Source organism: Haemorhous mexicanus, chromosome 1, assembly GCF_027477595.1.
Source record: "Haemorhous mexicanus isolate bHaeMex1 chromosome 1, bHaeMex1.pri, whole genome shotgun sequence".
Classification (NCBI taxonomy): domain Eukaryota; kingdom Metazoa; phylum Chordata; class Aves; order Passeriformes; family Fringillidae; genus Haemorhous; species Haemorhous mexicanus.
This window is the reverse complement of record NC_082341.1, coordinates 34,342,893-34,359,808: the sequence shown is the minus strand read 5'-3', so window position 1 is coordinate 34,359,808 and position 16,916 is coordinate 34,342,893. Positions and strand designations below refer to the sequence as shown.

Genomic DNA, 16,916 nt, shown 5'->3' with positions numbered 1-16,916 from the left:
ATTGACATGCTAATTATCCCCAATTGTCTGAGAGAAACAACATATAAGATTTTGGCAAAGTATTCCACTATAATCCATAGTAAGAAGAGAGTAGGTTATTCAACACCTATGTAATTGTGGGCTCTTACAAGAGACTATTGAAATAGTTGGCATTTTATAATTCCAGGACAGACTAACACTGTAATAGCAATTTATGCTATAACATCACGTTAGCTTCAAATTTTCTGAAGTAATCAAAGCAAGAAAATTTTCTTTTTTAGAGGCTACAGGTAACTGGAAATACAGAGGCAGTTTGATCTGCTGTGTAGATGAAGCTTTGTCCTCTGAAAATGTGAAGTCTCTCAGAAAGTTAAACTAAGCAGGAATTCTATCTATTGTTTTGGGGCATCTGGAACTAGTGGGGAATACAGTGTTTTCCCAGCTTAACATTTTGTATTTCCATTGCACCCTGAAGCTATACAGTACACTGCCAAGAGAAAACTAATTCAGCAGTATAAATTAAAAATAGGATTCTCATGACACAAACTGCATAAATATGGTTTACTTGTGTAATTATTTTGCAGCAGTGATATGTCTTTGTTATGAAACCTTCACAAAATGTGTGACATTTCTGATAATGGCCAGTATGCAGAGGCAAGCAAAAAGAAAATGATTTAAAATGTTATTGAAGAATGAATCAGTAATTTTTTAAGGGAAGGTGAGGCCAATCATTTCCTTGTAATATGCTTTTACCCTTGGTTTATATTTCCTTTAAGTAGATATTTTCAAGTATGACTTCGGCAGTGTAAGAGTCAGAACATGTAGTTTTAAAAGAGTAATTTTAAAAAATATCACAGATTTGTGTTGTCAACTAATATAAATACAGCAGAAAACAAGTACTTAAACTATGCTTTAAATGAATCTCTGAAGAAAGTATTGACTTTTTCCTTACAATTTGAATGGGAGCTGATGTTTTCAATAAAAATCTTATCACCCTCAAAGCACCAAGTGTAGCAAGTACCAAGTTTTTCAGATTCAGACCTCTAGCTTTCAGAGAGCATTAGGACAGAATAATTGGCTTTTGGGAATCCAGAACAGTATGAATGGCTGGTAGTAACCTACCCACAGAAAAGGCCCAGCAGTGAAAGCAGTTGATTGCCACAATCTAACTGCTAAGTTTCTAGTTAAAATTGTTTATTAGAGACAGCAGCAGTCAAAAGGCACTGAAAAGGGTTTAACGCTACACTATTCAAAGAGATAAGGGGTCCAAGACAATAAAACATCAGTTTAAGGTAGAACTGACTTAAAATTACTCTAAGCATGTTCTTTACTTTATAAAATGGACTTAAAGTGAGGCACAAATATATTAGGTTAGTGAAGAAAAGATGCAGCCCTAACCTATGCATTTTAAAGCAGGTAATAAGATGAGCGAGAAATCTACTCAGTTAATCAGCCCTCAGCCTTGTACAGGAGGTCTGAATAGCAGCACACCCTTCTCACATGCAGTCCTGCTCTCAGTTGTGCCCAAGAGTCTGCCCAAGATGGAATGATTGTTAGACTAAGGTCTTAGGGGGGTCTTCATAACTTCTTCAAAAACAAATAAAACAGGGTCCTACCAGCTATTTGAGCTTTTTCTCAGCTCCATGTATATGAAGTATCTTTTACAGAAGCTATTAACACCTCTGAATTGGATCTACCCAGCAATTAGCTCTGGCTTGACCGATCACTTGGGCCTAATTTCCATTTATTTCTCCCACAGAACAAAATGACAGGGCAGCTTCTGAGCACTTTGGCAGTTTGTCATATGGTTACACAAGGTCTCTATTCTTATAAAGCCTGAATAAGAAAATGCCCATACAATCATAGAATGGTTTGGGTTTGAAGGGACCCTAAAGATCTCCCTCTGAAATGGGAAACGACATCTTCCACTAGACATGATTGCTCAAAGCCCCATCCAACACGATCTTGAACACTTCCAGAGATGGGGCATCCCAACAACTTCCCTGGGCAACCTGTGCCAGTGTCTCACCACACTCAGAGTAAAGAATTCCTCTCTAATACCTAAACTAAACCCACCCTCTTCAGTTTAAAGCCACCACCCCTTCTCCTATTACTGCACACCCTTGTCAAAAGCCCCTCTTCAACCTTCTTATGGGCCCCTTTTAGGCACTGAAAGGTGTTCCCAAAGCCTTCTCTTCTCCAGGCTGCACTGCCCCAGCTTCCAACTTCATAGGAGAGAGGTGCTCCAGACCTCTGACCATCTTTGTGGCCTTCTTGTGCACTTGTTCCAATGGGTTCACAGCCTTCTTATGTTGGGGATTCCAGAGCTGGATGCAGTTGTCCAGGCGAGGGCTCAGGAATGCAGAGTAGAGAGGGAGAATCAACCCGTGGGAATTCCAAGCAGGATGCAGCCCAGGACACACTTGGCTTTCTGGGATGAAGCACACATTTCCAGGTCATGTCAGACTTCTCATCCACCAACACTCTCAAGTCCTCCTCTGCAGGGCTGTTTGCAATCCAATCTCTGCCCAGACTGTATCTGTTTCTGGCATCTCTCTGATCCATATGCAGAACCTTGCACTTGGCCTTGCTGAACTCCCTCAGGAATGCACAGGCCCACCTGTCTAGCCTGTCAAGGTCCCTCTAACTGGTTGTTGGCAAACTTGCTGAAGGTGCCCTCAATCCCACTGCCCTTGTTGCCAACAAAGATGTCAGACAGTGCCAGTCCCAACACTGACACGTGACAAACAACACTCTTCACACTGTGATCATTCATGATAGAGAACTTCAAAACATACTGGATCAGATACACTACTGATAAGAAGTCTGGTAAAATTACTCCACTTCCCAAGTATTAGAGAAATACATGAGGAAGAATGTGTGCTCTTTGTACAAGCACCATTTATTATCAGGACATCATGTATTTTGTCTGTAATACACAGATGGTAAGATGATAACAATAGTGAATCCTGGATGGTAAGAATTAATTTTGGGGGCATTCTTCACTGTGTCTGTTCATGCCTGTCTGTCATGAGCCTGGGCATCAAAACCAGGAGCAGAAACTCCTTCATTGTGTAGGGGAGAAATCCCTTCCACCTCTACAGAAGAACAGGGAGAGTGTTCCAAGTTTTTAAATCATAGGAAACAACATATGTAGTGGTTTAACTGTTCTAACTTCTACTGAAGCCATCAAAGTTGAATATGTGCAAAAGCAGGCCCTATGGAATAGGAGTAATTTCATCAAAAGATAATGAATGGAATCCCTTTGGGACACCAGTAACTCCTGGCTTTAGAGCTCTTCTTGGCCACTGCAAGAGTTAAGCTCTCTCTCTACCTCAAAGGGTCACAAAAATCCCGAGAGTTTAGCAAACAATTAATGAAAAGAGACCTGCAGCTAACTGGACAAGTTCACACATCAGAAAGCAATCATTACATTGTATGTTACTAGCAGGTGGTTAACCATAATGTTTATTACTTGTCAGTTGCAAACATACTTTGATTTCTTTGTAGGTGACCAGTGTCTTGTTAATAGGTATTAAAAGGTTTTGGTAACAACACAATATCCATCAAAGTTTTGTTTCATAACAGACTAAATCCCTATCTGTTGACCTTGATAGATAGCCATGTGAAATTCTCATATTTAATACTCATTCTGATTAATCTTGATTTACTGCCTTAGAAAATTTCTATTTGAATTATGCTGGTAAATGACACCAAGACAACATTTACTTTTACATTTAAAAGGCCTAGGTGTTTGGTTCTACAATTAGTCTCTAAACCTGCAATTTGTTGGGGAAGTTGCTTATCTTCCCTTTTTACTCCTCTTCCACAGTCATTATTTGTTTGTTTATGTCTTGGTTACAAGGGCATTTCCACAAACGTGACTTTGTGGTATTATTCATGGCAGCAGCTTGTGTGGCATGAGTTTCCAGAATGACCATAGATAGGGACAATTCCTCCTCCACTGAGTCAACTCACAGTGAGCAAATTCCTTTGGTAATACCAGAAAGACAGTGGAGAAATTAGAAAAGTAGTAAAATGTGAAATAGCTAAGCTTGAAACCGGTGGACCAAATGACAGATGTGCCTCTGTATTATTCAAAATAACTATTCATTTCCATGAAATGCCTCAAAGCAGCAGTTTTCCAACCTTCTAAACTACACGTTGACCACAGTGAACCTTGAAGACCTACTGTGGACTTCTTTTTTAAAGGGTAATAGTTCTATGTTTCAGCATCTCATGGCTATGAAAACTCTATTTACAAACTCCTCCTTGGGTGGAGTGCTGAAGCAAGAGAAGGCTTCTCTCCACAATGTATTTTTCTGGAAAGGCTTTGTCTTTGCTTTGACGCAAACTGAGTGGGTTTATACATCCAGAAAAATACAAGTGGACGAGGGCAAAACATCAGAAAAATATTAAAGTGAACACGTAAGAAAATGACTAAAATAAACTGCAAGCTAAAGCTTGTTTTCTCAACACAAATGATGGGTTCACTGCTATACAGGATACCAGAAACTAGTTCCAAGAGTTTCTGTCCTTTAAGGAAATAGGTGAACACACATTTCTTCATTCTCTAACCATTCTATGGCATTTTTAGGATTTGCTATTCTTTGGCTCCCACAGCAACGCTGGGAACATCCTTACCTGCAATACAGGTAACGAGCTATGCAAGGGCTAGGTTTATTCTTGTGCACATGCTTGATTTTACAGAGAAAACAGCTTGGGACTGTAATCTGTCAGCAGGATCAGTGGAATCACTTGTGTCCATACAATTCAGAGTCTCATGCAGATTCTGAGGCTTTTTTTAGCCACACTTTTGCTCAAAACTATTAACAATGTTGTAGAATCTTGTAATTATAGAAAAAAGATTAATATAAAACAGAAGAAGGGGGGGGGGAGGGGGAGAAGGAGAGCCTTCCTGACAAGCGATCTGTTTTTTTTTTTTTTCTTTAATTTTAAATAAAGCTGTCTGCGAATTTGAGCCTAGGGAGACCTTCATTAAAATCAATTAATCAGTCAGCCTCTCTGCTGAATAGCTTTCTGGAGACAAAGTCAAAATAGGATTTGGGAGCGATGAGTGTGCGACTCCCGTTTAACTTTTCTCCCCAGGGCCGCAGTCTCACACCCCTGACCCGCCTCAGCGGGAGGCGAGGACGGGAAGGATCTGGCACGGGGATCTGTGACCGGCAGCTCCGGGGCCGGGGGGACCATAGCCCGCCCGGCGCCGGGGATACCGCGGTACCTCCAGCAGGTGCCCGGGGCCTGCGGCTCGTCGCCGAGCAGGTGGAGGTTGCGTTCGGCGGCCTCGGCCCCCCTTGGGGAAGGAGCGACCGCCCATCAGTTTAGCGACCTCGGCGAAGGCTGGCTGCTCCCCGCCCCGGGAGAGTGGAGGTGACAACCACGTTAGGAGCCAACTCCCAGCGGCTGGGTGAGCCCTCCGGGGTGGGCGCCACCTTCCCGGCCCCAGCAACTACCCCGCAGCATCTCCCCTCGCCCCGCCGGCCGCAGGAGCAGACCCCAGCCCCGCCACTGCCTTCGAGAGGCTGAGGGGGAAAGTTCTCCCCGCTCCCCCCAGCCCCGCGCGGGGCCGGACGAGGCGGCGCGGTGTCCCCCGGCGGCGGAGGGCGGCGCGGGTGCCCTGCTCCTCCCGCCGCCGGCGGCCGCCGCCGGGGCAGCACAGCTGTTACAGAGCCGCGCTGGTCCCTCCTCCCAGCTGCGGCTGCCTCATCTCCCCCCACCCAGCCCGTCCCTCCCCTCCGCCGCTCCCGACGCTGCTGCTGCCGCTGCCGCTGCCGCCGCCGCCACCGCCACCTCCTCCTCCTCCCCACCCCCACCCTCTCTCTCGCTCCCCATCTCTCTCTCTCCGTCCCGTTCCCCCCCTGCCCCCGCCTCTCCCCGCCCTGCCGCCGCCGGCCCTGGCAGAGCAGGCACCGCAGGGGGATCTCGATGTAACACCATGACAGGCATCGCCGCCGCCTCCTTCTTCTCCAACGCCTGCAGGTTCGGGGGCTGCGGGCTCCACTTCCCAACCCTGGCAGAGCTCATCGAGCACATCGAGGACAACCACATCGGTGAGTGCCCGCGGGGCCGCGGCTGGGGCAGGGCAGGGCGGGCGGGGTGCGCGGGGGCCGCGTGTGCGGCGGCGGCGCGGGGCGGGGTGGGGGGCACAAGGTGCAGCGGGAGCCGGGGCGCGGCGGCCGCCGGGGGAGGAGGGTCGGCGGGCGTGGAGTGGCAGGAGCGGGTCCTGCGGGCGACGTGGAGCGCTCTTCGGGGAGGCGGCGGCGTGCGGCGCGGCGGCATGGGTGGGTGCGGGGGAGGCGTGCAGCCCGCCGGCCCTGGCGAGGGGGAGTTAGTTTGCATTGGCAGGAGGGAGCGCAGGAGCCCGAAGGAGGAGGCGGCGGTGAAGGAGGAGGGAGGAGGACGGGCACAGCACGCCGCCTGCTGCTTCCGCCCCGGCGCTGGCTGTCAGGGCTCCGGGGAGGGAGGGAGCCGCCGCCGCGGCAGCCATTCCGCTTCCTCCTCCTCCTCCTCCTCCTCCTCCCGCCGCCGCCACTGCGTCCTGTCAGCGCTGTTGCTAGGTGTGGCGGCGAGCACGGGTCGCGCTCCGGCCGCCGCAGCGCGGGAGGAGCCTCTCGGCGGAGGCACCGGCGTGCAGGAGCCCAGGGCCGGCGGCGCGGTGGGCGTGGAGGGAGCGCCCGGCGGCGGGGCCGGCACAGCCCCCAGGGCCGGGCGGGCAGGAGAAGAAGGCGGCCGCGCCGGGTGGGACCCGCCGGCCCGAGCCGCCGAGCCCAGGCCCGGCCGCACCGGAGCATCACCTGCGAGCTCCCCCCGCAGCCGCCGCCCCGCGCTCCCCTCCGCCGCCCGTCCCGCCAGGGCCGCGGGGGCGGGGACGCGGCGGGGCGATGACTCGTCAGTGCCTTCCCGGCGCGGGCGCCTCATGGGCGGCGGGCGGGAGCGTGCGCAGGGCGCCGGGGCCGCCCCTCGGCGGCGCGGGCGGCGCCCAGGGGAGGAGGGGGCGGCGCGGCTCCGGGCCGGCCGCGGGCGCCAACTTTCCCTCTCCCTGCTCCGGCGGAACCGGCCTGCCCGCGCCCGGCCGGGCCTCAGGCGTGCTGGAGCGCAGGGTCCGCCGGCAAAAGCGTCTCGTCCGCAGCCGGGCGCGGCACTGCCGCCTCCCCGCACCTTCCCGCCGCGGCAGGTGTGCTGCCTTGGCTGCTGCGCTGCTTGCTTCCCATCCGCATCGTCCCGACTTTTTGTTAGTAAAATACAGCGCTTAAACTATCAAAACACAAGGTACTTCTTTGATGCAGACTAAGTTTTAAAACTAGGAGAAAAAATACAGAAGTTTTAAGTACCTAGGAACTGTTTCGCTAGAAGTATGAAGAAATAGTGCTTCTACAAAACGATGAAGCTAGCGTGCATTTCAGTTAATTGAAGTTTTAATAAGCCTGCCTGAATACCTGAAAAAAATCACTGAAGCTTAAATTGCAAGTGTAACGTTACGTTAATGTAGCGTTGTAGGTCAGCAAGATGAAAGGTGTGGTTCTCATAATTATCACGATGCCTAGTATGAGGTAACAAAACCACATACCGCAAAACTGTGTAATTTATGACTTCACATGGTGCCGGTATACCATTGTGATATTGTTGGGTTTTTTTAATCTCAGATTCCTAGCTTTTCCTATACCGTGCATCACATAACACCAGAAAAGCTTACAGGAAATAGTTCCCTAAAATGAAAGTAAGTCATCTTATGCGTCCCTTGTGTATATTATCAGCCTTTAGGTGCCACAGTCCACAGGGTGTCAGAGAAGATACACCCCTGCCCACGTGGTCTGTGCATTTCTGTCTGAGTCCTGACCAGCAGTTCTGAGACTTCTTTGCACAGAAAGGAACTTTATGTTGAAATACTGTAATTTTAAATAATTATATATTTAATGTTATAGCCAGTATTCATTAATTTTACCTTTTCTCAAAGTTAGAGCATTATCGATTGAGCACTCCCACATTAATGGAGTGTTTCATCTGCCAAGGCTTCCAGGACGCACGTCTAAGGCTCTGCACATGGTGTCACAGAGGCAGCTGATTTGAGTACAAACTGCTGGGGTATGACATAAGGTTGCTCGTGCTTCATTTTGAATGTTGCACCTCTGCGTGACAGCAGGTTGAACTTCACCTGCCTGTGAATACAAGATGTTGCAATGTTATGTTACCTGTATGAGACACTGGGAAAATCAGGACAGAGTTGAACCAGTGACACCAAAGTTCTTATGTGAAGGCTCAATCTGTTGTTCTGTGTGTGCGAGGAACTCCTGCCACAGCCTAAAGGATGATAATCTATGAAAACTCACCAGATAAGTGCTCAGCCACAAGGTGATTAACCTTTCTGAAGGCAACTGGCAAATAAACGACTGAATGTATGAATAGGAGCTTCTGTTGGAATTACTTTTTCGGGAAGATAATGCAAACAGTGTCTAGCTTTTGCCATCATACACGCCTAGAAATGTGCACTGAAATATGTTGCTATAAAAACGGGCTGTATTTTTTGGCATATGGAGTGAAGAGTAACATGCCACGTAAAAATAGATTGCTTTGGGCATTCAGCATGTGCTGCAGGAATAAAGAAAACTTGATTGAGTTATATTGTGTTATTAGTTTAAACTGAAGTGGGTGATTGCTGGGCAGACGGTGTTTCAGCACAGATAACAAACTTGATGCTGCAAACAGCTGTGTGTGGGGAGGTGTGTATGGCACAAGCTCTAGGTGGTCTGGCTGCTGCAGTGCTGCTGCTCTGCCGCCTCTCATGGGATGGGTTAGTCATTCACATCATCAGTGGAGCGCTGGTAGGAGTGTGATTGTTTCTCAGAGCTGTACTGTGTATCTGAAAAGTGGGAGCAAACACTTAATCAAGGGATTTTTTTTTTTTTTTTGGTCAGCCTTTGAAAAAAAAACTCAGCTTAACATAAGAAAGTAGGAAAAGAGACAATGGAAGAAAGTGGTGCACAGGAATTCTCACCTGAACATGAGGAAGTACTTCTCTATCATGAGGGAGCCTACTCACTGGAATAAGTTGCCCAGAGTGATAGTGGAGTCTCCCTCACTGGAGATACTCAAGAGCCATCTGGATGCAATCCTGTGCCATGTGCTCTAGGATGACCCTGCTTAAGATGACCCACTGTGGTCCCTTCCAGCCTTACCGGTTCTGTCATTCTGTGAAACATTGATGTGGCATTCTGGAGGCATTTCTGAGCAACTCTGCAGCTTTCTTTGCTTATAAAACTAATGAATAATCATATTTTAATGAAATAATTCAGTGTACAGTGATGTCGTTTGGGGTTTTTTTTTTCCACCTGCATCTTAGTGACCAAGTAAGAAGATACTGGTTATTTGAAAAAGTATCAAAAGTATTTGGGAGAGTTGTGGCCATTGAATGAAGTATTCAACTCCAAGGTGGTGTTGGGCATGCATCGACACATCAGCTTCTTTTTGGGTTTTGCATTTATAGATCAAAGACTTGGGAAGAATTGGGCTCACTTGAAAGCACTGCTCTGGGGTCATTCATAAGGCAGGCCAGGCCCTACTGGTGTGCTCTGCAGTGAGACTGCTCTGCAGTCCGTAGCAATACTACTAAACAGTGTGTTCACATTTTCTGGAAATGGATGTTGATTTAAAACTGCTGATCTGTAAATGCTTTTATGCCAGCTTCTTCTACGAGCATGTTGTCCAAGCAACCTGAAGTGTCGTTACCTTCTCTGCAAGTGTGCTCAGAAGGGGGGCTTTTGGCCTGCCTTGCTAGGCTGTCTCCCTGCCTCTCAGTTTTCTCTGCTCTGACCTATTGCAGGTAGCATGGTTGACTTTTCTGACATCTCTAGTCCATGAGAAAAAGGCCAAATTTACTACAATTAGCCAGATTCAGACTGTCAAATGGAATGGACTCAAGTCCCCTGAGTAATGTCAACAGAGGAGCAAAAAGACCCCCAAACCCCCCAATTTTGAACTGCCACATACTCAGCTGTGACAACATGGCAGACTTTGTTGTATTTCTGCAGTCCCGTAGTGTCTTCAGCTATGATGTTCAGACCAGCACAACTGCTTCCCCAGAGTGTTTCTGAAAATATACTTTAGTCTTTTGGGGAGTTTGGAGCTGTTCATAGAATTTCCCCCGATTTGTTTCTCCCTCAATCTATCTGCAGTTGAACTGCACTCTTTAGAGTGGAGTCAGGTAGCTCCTTAGTTGCTAAGGTGAAGTTTACTCTGATGCTGAAGGACCGATACTTAAACTGAATCTCTTCATCAGATCTTGACAACATTTTTTAATTTTAATTTTTGTGGGGTATTTGTAGTAAAATACTTTAAAATCAGGTGAGGTTGGTGTTTGTATGCGGCACTATGTGGTCACTTGGTTCATGGTAAGTGCTGACATGGTGTATGTACCTGTGTAGCTCTTTGGCTGTTATGAGCAATCCTGCTTCTCCTGAGGCTCATCAAGCATTGAGGAAATAGATGCAAATGAAATGAGTGTCCAAACATGTGGTGGTGGGCTAGAAGAGGTGAAAGAGTGGATAGAAAGAGATACAAAACATAAATCTGAAGACACTCTTACCTATAAGTAAGAGTTTGATAATTGTATTTCACTGAAACTACTAGAATTTGAAGGGATAAAAAGAAGACCATCTGCTTATACAGTAATTGCACAAAAAAAGGTGATCAGCTCTGTCTGAAAATTTCATATGCCTTTGCAAGAAGTCCCAGTGCTGGACAGCTTTCAGTGGAGTATTTTTATAGTATTGCTGTTGGAACTGGAAGCTTTTCGTCAAGACTGACTGATGCCCAAATACTAGGATGGGTCCTGCAACAGAACAGTTCTTGCTGTGGGAGCAGAGGTAGCTGCTTTTGTAAGTGGTAGGATTAGCAGGAAAAATAAAACTTCCTCCATAAAAGAATAATTGCAGAAGACAGACCAAAACCTTGATATAAAATACTACCCATCTGGAAAGTTCAGGTCATATGGAGGGAGAAGGAGTCTTATGAATTTCCATGTTTGGTGGTAGCTTTGACATCTGCTGCCTTCAGTGACTTCAGTTCTTAATATTATGCAGTCAAGGGGCCAGATGCCTCAGCAAAGAGCTCAGGTAGTTGGACAAGCCATTGGCTGAGTGCGTGTTGCTTTCTTTACGTTGTTGCTTTCAATATTTTCTCAGGTATGCTAATAACAGTGTGGTGAGGACCTTGATAGTTACAGGTGTTGAATGATGCACTGGCTGTGAGCACATCCTAAAATGTTATTTGATGTTGCTGAAATGTGGGCTTTGCTCCCCACTGCTGTGTTGCCCAGACTAGGATGAAGTGCAGTCTGACAGAGGTGGCAGCTTCTGTATTGGAGCTGATGGCATGTTGTGTGAAACAAGCATAAGAAGATGCAACTGTTGTATGTTGCTAAAGATGAGGATGAGGGGCTACACACCAGCATCTATGCAAGGCCTGGAAAGCCTAAGTTTGTATGGCAGGTTGTGTTCTCTTCACAAGAGTGTGAACATAGTATAAGTGGCTGCCAGCATGTAACTTTCTCTTAGCATTTGCTCAATGTGTAATTTAACATTTGGGGTTGAGGCCAGCTGTTTTGAAAAGGTGGTAGATCTTAACCTCAGGCTTTTTACACCAGGGGTGGTGTGGCAGCTAGGTACATGGAGTGCTCTTATCAGCATCTAGAAATCCGAGGACAGAGACATACTTAGATGCCATTAATGTGCATGAATGTGTGTCCCTGCAAAATAAACAAACAAATATGTGCATTTGCCTCAGCAGGAGTGCTAATTGTTGTTCATGAAGAGCGATTTATGGCTACATTTAGCTAAAGTTCGTTCGCTGCCCAGTACTTCTGCAACTGTAGTTTTTGTTTTTTGTTTAAAATGCATTTCACAGCAAAGTGGAAGGATCTGTTTTCCAAGGATGTTGGTTATTTGCAAGTTGGTATGGTGAGGAAAGCCCTTCTATCTCAGGAAGGCATTTCTATCAAATAAAGTCTTTTTTTGACTAAAATATCTAATCAGCACTGTTTTCCCTCACATGTAATCTTGAGCAGAGCAGGTTTTTTGATAACTTTGCATTTTTTTTGCTCTTTGGGTTTAATTATAGATTGTGATAAAATGTAAATGTGACTCTTATAACAAATTATAGAATGTATTAATTGTATGGAGGAAACTGGAATTGTCATTAAAATTAGATTAAACCATAATTTTTTTGTACTTCTGTGACATGAATTTTTTTCTTGCTCTGAGGTTACCAAGTACATGGGGGATAAGATATCAAGTGTTTGATGGTGTAAAGCTTGAGTCATATATTTTCTGGGAAGGAAGGACTGAAAGCAAACATCTGTGAACGTGCTGCAAACTAATTTTTAATTTTTAAGATTGAAGGTCTCACATGAAACCGACAGGGATCTTTCCTTCTTCCTCTCCTTGCTGGAGTGGCTTTGGGTGAGGCCCATTGCAGTGCTGTATCCATGTGACTGGCAGGGATTGTTCTTCTTGTATGCCAGCAGGTCTACAAAAGAGCTGAAAAATGAAAACCTGAAGGAACACCAGGTAACTTGTTGCAGTGGCAGTACACTTCACTTGTATAGGACATATTTACCTTTGTGGTGAAATTTATAGCAATTATCATGTCTGCACTTGAGGCTTTGAAAGGATGTTTTCATAGCTAATCTCCAGTTCTTATGAGAACTGCAAAATAGTCAGGTGTCTGGCAGTCAAATTTTCTTTTTTTCACTTCATTTCTTGAGGAATATGCAATCGTATAAAAAATAATAGTAGTATAGTAAAAAATAATTTGAGGAAGGGGTGATGCCAGAAGATGAAGAAACATCTGTTCAATCTGAGACAGTCTTACCTACCATTCCTTCCTCTTCTAGAACATACTGCAAATGTAAACAAGTAATCAGAAATATTTTGTGTCAAGCTGCAGAATACTTTAATGCAGAAGAAGGAAGCAGTACAGGCCTGCTGCTTGCAGTATGCATTTTGTATCGCTCCTGAATCTGCTATTTTTTTCTTTATTTGTAATTATTTTTTATTAATAAGCTCTTTTCACTGAGAATTATTTTTATTTATCTGTAGTAAGCACCAGTTACTCAAAATTTGGATGATAACCATCTAAGAAAATAGCTGCTCTGTACACTTTGAGAGAGGCAGAGACAAAGATTTTAGTGTTAATTCGAAATGGTGACAATTAGAGAATTGATTTGATAAATAAGCTGTGTTTAACACTAAAGGGTCCTTGGTTTTAAAGGATTGTCTCAGTGAATAACTTCACATTAAAAATTAAATAACCAATTCCTGTTACGCAGTGCCTAATTCCATCTTGAGACTTTTAGAAATGCTCTGGGAGAGGACATACAGTTTATTATGCTTTAGTTACGAGATGATGGACCAATATTCAGAGCTGTAGAACAGAAGAAATATTCCAGTGTATGGTTTAATGATTTTTTTCTTGGCTATTAATATTTGTGTTCCCTGAATTCTTACAAGGCTCCTTCTTAACTTTGTGCTGTGATAAACAAGGGGAATGGATTTTTTTCACCAGAGATGCTGATGACACTGCACTTGTTGTGTCTCTCCTAAGTGCACAGGATGGAGTATATTACTACTGTGCAGTTTCATTTTAGACACTATAATTCATTAAAGACTGAACTGACTTGCATACAGGTGTTGTATCTTTTTAATTTCTTCTTCTATGTCTACTGCATCCTTTGTAAAGGATGTTACAAAGGATGCAGTGGACATAGAAGAAGAAATTTACCAGTTTAAGGGAGAAATTTAATGGGATTTTGAAGCCAAGTCGGTCAGTTCTTTATGGATAAAGACACTAGAACTTGATTGTGGATGAATTTTGAAACATTTCTTCTGATTTTGAGAAAGATTTCACTGTGTGCTAATAAAGCCCATCTTATTTATTAAGTGCGGGGTTTTTTTGGGAAAAGCTGAGCAATTTCATTTTTAAATACTGGCATTGCTGAAACTGGTCCAACAAAATCTTTTTATAGTTTTAGAGTATATTTGGGCACTTCTGAGATACCTGCCCCAAGTACTTTGTAAAGCTTGAGTAAGCTACAAGTGTCTCAGTTCTTTGTGGAAATTAATTTTTTTTCCCCATCGTATTTTGGCAGATAATAAATACTCTGTAAATAAAATTTGAACCTCTAAGTAACCGAGTATGAAGTGGAAAGGAGCGTCACCTGTTTCTCCAGCAGTGTGTAGTGTAGTCACTATCTTACTTTCTGAGAATTATCCCAATAGAAGCCATAACCCAGAAACAGGGAGGTGGTACATTTAGGATGCAAGAGATCCGGTTTCACTGCTATGAGATACATGAATGTTAACTCAGCCCCTTAGGGGCATTCAGTGTTGAAAACAATGCTATTTAATTATTTCAGTCATTTATTGTGATGTAATCCTGCTGTGTATGTTCATCAGAGTGTGTGTATCAGTGCTGTGGAAGTGACCTCTAAATTTGTTTAAAGGCTTTGTGTAGACTTCAGATGTTTGCCTGCTGGCAGGTGAAAGCTGCATACCAGATTACTGAAGCCTACCCTTGGTTCCTTTGTTTTCAGATCAAAGAACTGACATTGATACAAATAAATCTGATCACAAACTTTTAGAGAAGCCCTTGAAGTTTACCTGGTTTTGTAGCAATATTTTGGGGAGGTGTTAACAGCTTCTATAACTTGCTGTTAAGCTGAGGAGAGTCTGCTACCTGATGGTTATATTTGGGTTAACTGGGTGATGTGAGAGTTGTTAAGATCTCAATTTTGATGCAGAAAATAACAATGAATCATGCACATACTCATCTCTGTTTCAGTTTGGGACCAGGGAGCTTTTCTGTTTGTCCTGTTAAGCTCTGGGGGTATCTGCAGAGCCTTTCTCCTGAGAAATCAAGTTTTCCTTGTCTGAACTTTTTTATTTTTTCTTTTGCACGGAGTAGATTATGGAGAAAGATGTGTGAAAAGCCACTCAGGAAAACCCCAAATAACTGCTCTTTCCAATAAATTGTTTTGGGCCATATTGCAAGAGCTTCCTGCTCACTTGATAAGTATGTTAATGTGAAGAAGATGGATGTGTGGAAGGGGAATGAAAAATTTCCACAGCAGTGGCAGCACAGAAAGGGGGAGAGGCTCAGAAGTATGCTGCTCTGTGTGTCCAGGCTGAGGGTTCTTCATCAAATGCAGAGTGCCATGGATGTGGCAGCATGGACCAGGCAGCTGACAGTAACAAATTCACTAAAAATTGCTTGTAACTACTGTGATGTTTGGAGGAAAACGGACAGCTTAAATGTGTTTAAAATAAAATCCATGGTTGCAGATCCTTCCAGGGAGGATCTAGGAAGACTGTGATCCTTACTATAGTTTTAAGTGCTCTATGCTCCATGAGGCAAGGTAGTGGTATGGTGAGTGAGGAGGGTGGGAAGATAACTTACTTAGAGTTACTTAGAGTTACTTAGAGTTTTTTTTTGTATGTACTTTCATTTTGCAGAACTTCTCTAGGGAGTCTTCATTTTCTTGGGCTCATTGTGAGTACTTGCTGTACTTGAGAGAGGCTTTCTAGTTGTGCTGTAGGACTTTGCACACAGTCGTAGCATTGGTAATAACTGTATTTTCTTTTTATCTTGGAAAATCTCTTAAATTGACTAAATACTTTCTTATAGATGAGAAATGCTGACACTGTAGCTGTATCAGTCCTCATGCTTTATCTTCAGCAGCCATGCTTAACAGGGTTTCCACTCTTTGGTCTCTGTCTTAGGAGAGCTATCTGTGCCTAGTGTTCTCATTTCATGTATCCAGAATAAGCCCTTTCTTCCTGACAGATTTTTTTTTTTAGTTTTTTTGGGGGGTGATTGTGAAGAGCCTGCCATCAGAACAAAGCAAATACTTCATCTTTGCTGACAGTTACCATGGGGCAGTTACCCAGGGCTCTCTTTAGACCAGATTGAGTGGGGAGATAAAATCTGTGCTGGATACTGTGAGCTGGGACATAGTTATATGCCAGGGAGTTTTAGTGGCTTGCTCAACCTGCTTCCAGAGCTGGGTAAATACCAAGAGCTTGTTCAGGTATGTAACAATAATTGAATGCCCAGGATGGGGAAAAGGAATTTGTTGCTGCTACTTTCTGTGGGTATTTTTGGTTGCACTCTTGTGTTTTATTAAGTGGTTGGATTTTAATGAAATCTAAAAAAAAAAAATTAAATGACTTTGAGCAGCCTTTACCTGAAGAATTTTACTTCTGCAGCTATTTTCATAACTCTGAGTTAGAAATTATTGTGGAAGAGATGGGCAAGAGGTTCTATATCTGCTCTTGCTATATCTGCATTTTTTATATGGTCTCAAATGCATTTCATATATTGAAACAAATATAATAAAAATGACATGCATTTATAAACTTAATGAATGTTCTGGAGATGCATTGGATTAATTGATAGCTGCATTTTTTTTCTCAGAGGTGACCTGACTTCTTCCTTTGCTTCTTTTTTGAGTGGGAAGTGTAGTTCCTGTAGCATTGTCACCCTACTTCTACTTGATCCCTCTGACCTCAGAAATAGAGCGGTGTACAGTCAGTGAACCCTTCTCTTCCTGCTAATGGCACAGTGTTCCAGCCACAGCATTGCTTACTACCACCAAACATTCTGGAAATGAGGGAATGCCTTTTCTCTGACCCTGCATATATGGGAGCCATAACATCTGCCTTTGGAAACCAAATCCCTTTGCTCTGCTCCACAAAGCACAACCTCTTAATAATGGAAAGGATTGGAGTTTTGCCCACAATGGTGTAAGTGGCTACTAAAAACACTTGATACCTCATGAATTCAAGATTGAGCCCAAACACACAGTTTTGCAATTGTTTGTTCTGTAGTAGCAGGTGTGCATACATATTGAAAGCCTGTTAGTATTT

At 44.4% G+C, this 16,916-nt stretch overlaps 1 protein-coding gene across 1 annotated transcript in view; it reads left to right on the top strand.

Moving 5' to 3' along the window:
• The first annotated feature begins 5,795 nt into the window (after window positions 1-5,795).
• JAZF1 (JAZF zinc finger 1) overlaps window positions 5,796-16,916 on the top strand; it is a 188,122-nt gene continuing 177,001 nt past the window's right edge. The window contains exon 1 of the mRNA XM_059845586.1: window positions 5,796-6,050. Coding sequence (XP_059701569.1) covers window positions 5,936-6,050 — 115 coding nt within the window. The 5' untranslated portion in view covers window positions 5,796-5,935. The remainder of the gene's footprint in view (window positions 6,051-16,916) is intronic.